At 40.0% G+C, this 9,675-nt stretch overlaps 1 protein-coding gene across 2 annotated transcripts in view; it reads right to left on the minus strand.

The window, feature by feature from the left end:
* The window catches only part of LOC102484104 (E3 SUMO-protein ligase RanBP2), a 67,097-nt gene that overhangs the window by 49,274 nt on the left and 8,148 nt on the right, over nt 1-9,675 (minus strand). For both annotated transcript variants that reach the window (XM_014588995.2, XM_014588993.2), the window contains exons 5-7: nt 5,343-5,573; nt 4,866-5,011; nt 2,678-2,870 (exon numbers count right to left, since the gene is read on the minus strand). In XM_014588995.2, the coding sequence (XP_014444481.2) occupies nt 2,678-2,870; nt 4,866-5,011; nt 5,343-5,573 (570 nt within the window). The remainder of the gene's footprint in view (nt 1-2,677; nt 2,871-4,865; nt 5,012-5,342; nt 5,574-9,675) is intronic.

Genomic DNA, 9,675 nt, shown 5'->3' on the forward strand with positions numbered 1-9,675 from the left:
TTTTTCACTGCCCCTCCTCCCAAGTCTCCCTGGTGAGTGTGCATGTCCAATATGTGTTATGTATTTTCATTTGAAAAAAAAAAAAGTTTTTTTTTTTTTTTGAGAGGTTTTAGCTATAGGGCACGTGCGCTCACCAGACAGACAGAAAGTGAGAAATCACCCCCTGGGGGGATGGCCACGCCGCAATCCCTTCTCCTCCATTCTCCTTTCGTGATCTTGGGCATGCTCGCACATGCGCCCGGCATCAGTTTAAGCCACCGGGTCTGGGACTCGAACCGCAGTCGACTATGTGGGAGTCCAGCGACATAGCCATTATGCTAACTGCTGGTCCCCATAAAGCATTTCTTGAACTGAAAAGCAGTAACATTAATTTCTCCAGGGAAGAGAAACAAATGACAGTAGGAAACAGGAAGGAGTTCTCACAGCATACTTCAATATGCTGCGAGAGTTTTAAACAATGTAAATATCGACCACTTTCACAAAGGTAATTTTTTTCAAAGTCTATTTCTTTTGAACCTAAAAGCCTCTGATTTTGAATTTAGAAACATTGTTTTGGGAGCAGCACTGTGACCGGGTGGTTAAGGGAGCTGGATCCCACAAGGCCAAGTGCATGGTTCAAGTCTGGGACCTAGTGGTGTGATAGACACCTAGGGTGCATATTGCACGTACGCCCAAAATCCCAGCAGGAGGGAGATGAAGAAGGGATTGCAAAATGACCACTCCCTGTGTAGAGTGCTCTCTACATGTCTCTCTGGTAAATATAAATACTCTGGCAAAAAAAAAAAATAATAATAGTTGGACCCATTCTTTCACTCAACAAGCTTTCTAAACATGGTATCTGTCATCTATAGACAAGAGAACCCAAATTAAGAAACAAAATGATGTAATTTTTATTTTCAAGCTGATCTCATTCATAAAACTTCTCTTAAAAAACTATTCAGTAGCTGAATTTGTGACCAGTTATTTAGTTACAGATCTACTTAGTCAAATCATTTCATCTTAACTAAAAAGTTTCAAGAGCCTTTGTTACATGCTTAGCTGAAAAGAAGATAAAATGAGGGTCTCCAAAAAGTTCATCAAACATTTGTATTAAAAAAAATTATACATAAATTCCAAAATATTTTGCACCAAAATAAACTTGTACTTTAATTCCATTTTTTCATACTTTCAAGTGCCCTCCTACAGACTGGAACTGTGGCATATCCCTGATCAAGAATCTGGAAACCCTATCACAAAAAAAGTCAGCCTGACTTAAGAAGTAGCAAGCCTATAAGCTACCTTTTTATGCTTTTCATTGTTTGATCACTAAACTCTAATAGAAATCCATCCAAGAAATTTCCATTGTATATCCACTAAATAAAAAAGTGGGCTGACAGGTAGTGTGGTGGTGAAGGCACTGGATCCTACATGGCCAACTTGGTGGTTCTAGCACTGGACCCAGTGGCTTGAAAAACACACAGGGCGCATAATCTTTTCTTGTGTGCCCAAAATCCCAAAAGGAGAATAGACTGCGGTAAGGTCATCCTCACTGGGGAAATGCGTCCTTACTTTTCCTCTCTCTGGTCAGAGACAGGAAATAATAATAAATAGGGCCAACCTCTGACATGACGGTTAAGGCAGATAGATCCCAAACGTGACTGACTGCACGGTTCAAGCCCAGGATCCAGCAGCTTGAGAAACATAATAGGCCCATGTGCATCTAAAATTCTGAGGGAGAAATGAATGAAAAAGTACTTCATAGTGACCACTTCTCGTGTGGGGGGCGGGGGGGGCTCTCTCACTTGGCCACATTCTGTCCTCCTCTCTCTTCATAAAGCATATGCACACACACTGGCAAATGATATAAACTGAAAAATCTATATAACATGAATGGGGAGGAACTATCTCCAAAAGTAGCAAATCCTTTTTTCCCCACCCCAAATGAAAGAATCCTCCTCTAAAGCTAACAATCATTATTTACAAGCCTAGTCTAATCCTATGTTGAGACTGCATATTACTGCCCAGCAGTAATGCAAGCTGATTAAAGACATTAAAACTAGAGAAATGGGTTTGAAAGGGACATCAGTCAGCATCTCATCACCACCACCAATGGCTAACATTTTAGCATCTGTCTTTCCTGTCATATTCTATATTATAAAGAGAAGCTTTATGTTTTCAAAGATGAACAGAGTATACTGTTGTATATCAGATATAATATGCTGTCATAAATGTCATCTATATACGTTCTATGTATACAGTTTTTGGTTTGTTTTTGTTTTTCAACTGACATGTTAAAATGGAAATCACATTCTTCTTCTCACCTAAACCTAACTTTATATAGTAGGTTTTTCTCCAAGTCACACATATCTCTTTGAAGTTATTATACCCATATTTGAGATTATGTCCCTATTAAATGGTCCCAGAAGCGGCTAAGTAAGAAGACAAAACTCTTGGAACTAGTCTTTGAATAAGTTATTGTAATACAAACGGTCACCAGCAGTGTCATCAACATAGCTATTTCACCAGCCTCAGCAGTATTGCGTACCTCTTGTTATTCCACCTATCAAATGGTTTCTTTTTAACTCTAATTCTATGGGTTTGTTCACATACTTCATTACATACCAAGGCACACCTCCACGTGAAACACAACAAAGTCCCAGTGAAACATCAACTGCTGCTAAAACTGCAAAAAGCATACCTGAAACGCTATGAGGTAGCACAATGCAGCCAACTCAGAGAGAGCTCGCCACTGCACATCACTGTGCTGACCCATCTTCAAGAGCAGAGATGCAGCATGCATGTAAAAATGGCCTTTCATTTCTAAGAAAGCAGCTGACAGTTCATCGTTTCCACCCACAGAGGACTTCACAGACTGAAGAGCACTATCGAAACTGTAATATTAAAATATTAAACAGGTAATCCACACCTGATGCACTATAAACAACCAACTTCAGTATTTAATTAAAAATAACAGATAACGTATTTTCATATTCAAATTCCTAACAAACCTTACTCTCTATAAAGTTTGAAAGTAAGTTTTTTCTTATCCTATATAGTTGCTATACTTTAAGCTTAACCTCTATGATGTCTCATTCCAAAAAACAGATACTTCCAGTCCTCCATAGAAAAGATACAAACCAAACAAGATTACTGACTACACACAGATATCTCTTAGGAAGTCTGGCTGAAGTTCATTATTTATATAATTAATGCTATTTTTCTATCATATCATTTCATTGTTTAATTCAAAGTCAGAATATTTCAAATCAGACATAGCATTTTCAAATGATAATAAAGGACAGGTATTTGGGTTTCAATACCACACTGTCTTCAAACTACGTAGATAACTACAGAGTAAAGCAAACTATTTCTTACGTTATTTGTAAACCATATTTCTTACTGTTATCTGTAATCCATATACTATTAGTGCTTCTAAATTGTAATGATCCTCAGAATTGTTTTGTAAAAAAAGCAAAAGCAAACACTTAAATGTAAAGCATATCTTATAATAAAGAAATCAGAGCAACAGAGATTTCTTCCGGCAAGTGAGACCTCTGAATCTCTGAGGGTTCTCAAAGACCTCTTCTGAAATTCAGAGGTTAAAATTATTTTTGAAATACTAAGAAATTTTTTTTTCTTTAAGAGAGGTTTTTGCTATAGAGTACATGCACTCGCTGGAGAGACAGAAAGTGAGAAATCACCCACAAGGAGGACGGCCACGCCACAATCCCTTCTTTGTTCTCTCAGGATTTTGAGCACATATGCAAATGAGCCCAACATGAGTTTTAAGTTGCTGGATCTGGGACTCAAACCACGGTGGACAATATGGAGTAAAGCAATGTAACCATTATGCCATCTACTGGTCATGAAAATCTTTACGTTTTACATTCTCATTTTCTCATGTATAGCTAAGTTAACAGCAGAATTCATGACACATTAATAGCTTTAACAGATGAGGAACCCAATAAGAATCCAGACATGCTCTATTAAGCCAGACAGTAAAAAGTTTTTTGTTTTTTTTTTTTAAATAGTGACTGGCAGATGGCATAATGGTTACGTTGTTGGCCTCCCACATGGCTGACCACAGTTCGAGTCCTGGACCTGGCAGCTTGAAACTCACAATGGGTACATGTGCCCGAAATTCCAGGAGAATAGAGAAGGAAGGATATTATTCTCAGAAAATGGAGATGTTGGTTCTCAAAGTTTAGGAAAAAAGAAAAACCAAACATCAAATCTGAACTACTTTATTTCTAAGCTAAAACAATGTTTTTCCAAAGTACCAATGATGCTGTATGCTAATATCTGAATCCAGCTTACCTTATACAAGGCCAAAAACATTGTAAGCTGATTTCACTTAAGATTACCCTATTTAAAAAAAATAAAGCATGGAATGGGGCTGGCATGTGGCATAGTGGTTAAGGTACTAAAATTCCAGATGGCCAACTGCGGATCGAGTCCTGGACCTGGTGGCTTGCTTTCTCACTTTCCTTTTCTGTCTTCTCTGGTCAAATAAAAAAATAAATAATAACAAATAAAAGTAAGTAATATTTTAAAATAAAATAAAACATGAAACAGCAGTTAGAACATTTATTTTAAGGCTCAACTCTATTAAACATACTAAACTTTATAATCAACTATAACGCAAATTCTAATCAAGGCTGAGCTATTGAGTTTTCTGGAAATCAAAGTCATACAAAAACAATTGTAAAATCCCTATAAAAGAAGTAAAAATAAAAGTCACTCCCAGTGGTTCATCATATTGACTATAACTCCTGGTACACTGCAGAAATAATAATTCAGTAAGGAAGTTTAAAGCAATGAACTGAATTATGATAAAAAGAAAATCTGTGATTTGTACTCCAGTATTCTCCTCAGAGCTAACGTACCTTTCCAGCAGCTCTCTACTTTCCTGCACATCTCGAGTGGAAAGCGTGAGAAGCATAAGGTTAGCATAGGCCAGGAGCAAGTCTTTATTGGTTGCTCGCCAGTTACTTTTATCAGACTCCACACACTGTACAGATTCCAAGTATTCCTATTTTGCAGAAAGAACAGTAAATTACACAACTTTATCAAATGTTAAGAAATTGGCTATGTTAAGCCTAAAATCTCTGCCCTACCACATTTAAAACCATATTGACTTTTCTATCAGCATTACAGATAAAAACATCAAAAATATACAGTAGTATCTTGACCATATTTAATCTCCCCACTCTACTCATAAACTGCATAATCCTGGTAAAATTCCACTTTATAGGTGCTCTATATAACTTAAGAAATGTATGTCTTGGAGAGCACTGTGTAAGTACAAAGACATGTACAGTAACTATGGACTCGAAGAGTAAAAACCAAAGGTTTTCACCTACCTTCAGTGTCTGCACAACACATGAATTCCATTCTAAACTAGAGCGCAAAGCTACGCTCCTCTCTGCCTCGCGGCAGTGAGCCACTGCATCCTTCAACCTCTTATTTGAGCGATAGAGCTCCACTAGTCGGATGTTCACGTGGACATCATCAGGTCTTGCATAAAGTTCTGATTGAATCAAGTCAAAAAGTTTATTCCATCCATCTTCACCTTTACAATCTAAAAGCTGTTCCTATTAAAGAAAAAAAAAAAAGACTACTTAGAGTAACACCTGTGCAACTTTAAGTCAGTCACGGTCCATAGGGACATTCCACTACGTCTAGTTGTAAGGAGCCATTTAGGTACCAGCAGATGGTGTAATGGCGACGTTGCTCAACTCCCATGTAGTCTACTGTGGTTTGAGTCCCAGACTCAACAGCTTAAAACTCACACGGGGCGTATGCAGACATGTTCCCAAAATCCCGAGAGAAGAATGGAGAAGAAGGGATTGCGGTATGGCCATCTCCCCTGGGGGCTGATTTCTCACTGTCTGTCTGTCTCTCCAATGAGCAAAAACATTCCCTATAGCAAAAATCTCTCAGAAAAAAAAAAAACAGAAGGTGCCACCAAAAGTACCTTCCTACACTACATGCCCGATTAGCCCCTTCAGAATTGCTTCCAGTCCAGAAGCTACATCTCAAGAGCTTTATGTAAAGAGCAACATCTGGAATGACTGCACTAGCTGTGTGGTTGCCCATACTCACCTCGGAAACTACCAGGACTACTGCCCTAGTCCCCGCACACCTCAGTCACTACCAGGAGCCTGGGTCACCCTAGGCAATCGTCACCACTAGAGTCCTTATTTTCAAACCACTGTGTATCAGACCTTAGCTAAACGACTTACTCCCCCACCGTCTATACTGCCCCTGTTCTGCTACCTGCATCTGCTCACATTACCTTTACCACTGGGCCAACACCAAACAGAATGTCACCTTACGACAGGCTCCACCACCTCCATGCCACAACAGTGCTTTCTCTCATAGTCAATGTACAAAGAAAGGAGGTGAGTTTGTGGTCGACACACTCCTCACTACTGCCGCCAAATCATCTGTATCTTGCACACTTTTTGGTGACTGGAGTAAAACACTCTTCACACCTGACAACTGTCAATAATATTAGCAATGAAAAGAAACTAGAAGTGTACAATAACTTAGCTATTCAGTTTTTTCATCACCTCATCTCCAATGATGTACTCCATCGACCTCAGCTATTCATTAGCCATTGGTGCAGGTCTGCCAAATCTGTAGCTTAGTCAAACTACTCTGACATCACACTCCTCTTCCATCTCAGTAGAACCCACATGCCCTTACTGCCACACGTATACCCCTCTACCTCATTAAGAGTGTACTTCAGTCCACTGACATCACCAAGTTTAAGTATCCATAATACACACAGGCACGCAGGCACACACACCCCTTTCCTTCTCCGTCCTGCTAAAAAGGCTGTAACCCTTAAAATACATTATTCCTTGCTTGTAGATTCCTTCAATGAATCCCCTCCATCTTTCTTTAGGAGAACCCTACCAACTGCGTTCTCTTTGTCTACACTCAATAGCTAACCACCGGGGACAGGACATTTCATTGGAAAACCACAACTCCAAGCTTTCACTTCATTATCTCAAATCTCAAACTGGTACTGTTATCTCTAATGGCCTTGCTTTTCCCATTTTCTGAAGAGATCACTTCCTACTTCCTATTTCCTCAGCTTTCCTATACCTTCCTTTTAACTCTTTATTTTTAAGAGGTTTTTGCTATAGGGTGCGTGCGCTCGCCAGACAGACAGAGAGAGGCAGAGAGACAGAAAGCAAGAAATCACCCCCCGGGGGGGATGGCCACGCTGCAATCCCTTCTCCTCCATTCTCCTCTCGGGATCTTGGGCACGCACGCACACGCGCCTGGCGTGAGTTTAAGCCACCGGGTCTGGGACTCGAACCACAGTCGACTACGTGGGAGTCCAGTGACATAGCCATTACGCTAACTGCTGGTCCCCCTTCCTTTTAACTCTTACTTCAACTTAAGATCTTAATTCACCCTTCACTGAGAAGACTGAAGCCACCATATGCAAATTCCATCTTACCATCTGAATTGTACTCATCTTCTCTCCTTTCCCCCTGCCTACCAAAGATCAAGCCCTCCCTCAGTGCTCTGTATTTCACTCTCTTATCTGCATCAATGTCTATTCTTTTTCAGGATCACTTCCATAATGGAGGAGTCCGACCCAGCGGGGCTCCAGGATCTGTCTGAGCCCCCCGACCTTTGAGCATAATTTTGGTCAGTTCAGTACATTGGCAAGGCCGCTACTGTACGCCCCCGACCAAGGAACAAAGCTTGGGTCAATATGCTCCGGAAACTGCGATAGCCTTGCTGGGAAGTGACCCCCCTCTGACTCCCCGACTTACTACTATAAAAGAATTACATAGCTCCCTCATATATCTTGAGTGTGTGGTAAGATTTCCCAAAAGTCCCCCAACCGCTCCCCTTTACCCTGACCACCTACTGTTAATTACAATACTTCATCCTGCGATCATAATGGAGGGTGTGCTGAAGTTCTATCTAGGCAGAAATCATCTTGACATTTGGAAGGCCCTTCAAGACACATTTAATATAAATAACTTTTTTACATACAATAGGACTAGGCCGAAACTGGCCCAGGACACTTTTGTCCCATGGTAACTAATGTTCTAACAAAATACATAACAGTGGTGCCATGGGCTACACAAGTGAATCCACAACACCATAAACCCATTTTAAAGTTTTTCATTAACTTATTAGTCACTTTACCGCCAGTTGAAAAAACTGTCCCCGCCCTCACCAAGTGAATAATAACTTCACCCCTTCAGGACAGGTAAATATATTAGGATTCCTTAAGTTTTAGATCCCTATAGAATTATATAAGTATCATTCTTTATGAAAATCCATAAGAACTAATATCTATGCTTGAGATTTTCTTTTAGTAATCATAAGATGGCTGCTGCTGAACATCGGCTAATTAACTCTGCTTACTGGGATTGTTTCCTGAAACTGCACTGCTTGAAGTTACCAGGGACCTGCTTTCATCAATCAAACAATTGTTGAACTGTATCGATTAGTAGACCTGCCCTTAATCAAACCCTGAATGGTCTCTATTGTTAAAACTTTATGAATTGATAATTAGAACATGTAGCCCCTCACCCATTCACTTGCATGTATCATATTTTCAATAAAAAGGCACGATGATTCCTAACAGTTGTCACTCCTCAGAGAGCAATCTCTGGGAGTGTCCGGCTGAGGACATGCATGAAAAGACAACGAGACCTTAGTCTTCCTTTCCTTCCAGCGCCGCCTCCGTCGAGTCAACCCACCCCCGCTGAGGCTGTTCCCCAGCACCATAAACTTACATACCTGGCCTTTCCTATCTGCAAAAGTCATCCTTAATCTTCAATTATATTTTTTAAAATAAATTTAAAAAAATCGCTGACTTTTTCAAAATTTCTATCCCCATACTCAAGAGAAAATGTCCTCTTCAGCAGTAATATTTTTATTTGTTAAACATATGCCAGAAAATTATTTACCTCGGTAAACCTTACATTTTTGTAGAAATACAATTAGTCTGCATAATAGTTTTAATTCCAAAAAATGGGAAAGAATCTCATACAGGAAAGATTTTAGCTTTGGACAACAGTGCCTTAAAGTTATTCAAGAAAATGAGGATGTTTCAGAAGCATTTGTGACTTCTGGTACACTATAAGGGAAACAATCCTCTACCATTATATATATTCCTAATGCCACTATCATCAAATGGAATTGGATTGCCATGACCAATATGGAAATTATGTTTGAGGCATAGCACAACGATAATATGGTAAAGAAACATTATATGTATTATGTATACTCAGACCTAACACTGTGGACCAATACTTACAAATCCAGCTTCTTATCACCAGGAGGGAAAGCATAGTACTACTACTATTTATCTCCAAGGATTCAGAAAATGCTTTTTCAGATTCTAAAATCTGTGTATAATTATTCACAGCAGATAAACAATAGCCAAAAACCGAAGGGGAAAAAAAAATTCCCTCAAAAGTTAATGGTGCAGGGAACCAGCAGTTAGCGTAATGGCTATGTCGCTGGACTCCCACGTAGTCGACTGCGGTTCGTGTCTCGGACCCGGTGGCTTAAAACTCACGCCAGGCGCGTGTGCATGCGTGCCCAAGATCCTGAGAGGAGAATGGAGGAGAAGGGATTGCGGCCTGACCATCCCCCCTGGGGGGTGATTTCTCGCTTTCTGTCTCTCTGTCTGTCTGGCGAGCGCACGCG

The sequence above is a fragment of the Tupaia chinensis genome, unplaced genomic scaffold (assembly GCF_000334495.1).
Source record: "Tupaia chinensis unplaced genomic scaffold, TupChi_1.0 Scaffold000041_1, whole genome shotgun sequence".
Lineage (NCBI taxonomy): Eukaryota > Metazoa > Chordata > Mammalia > Scandentia > Tupaiidae > Tupaia > Tupaia belangeri.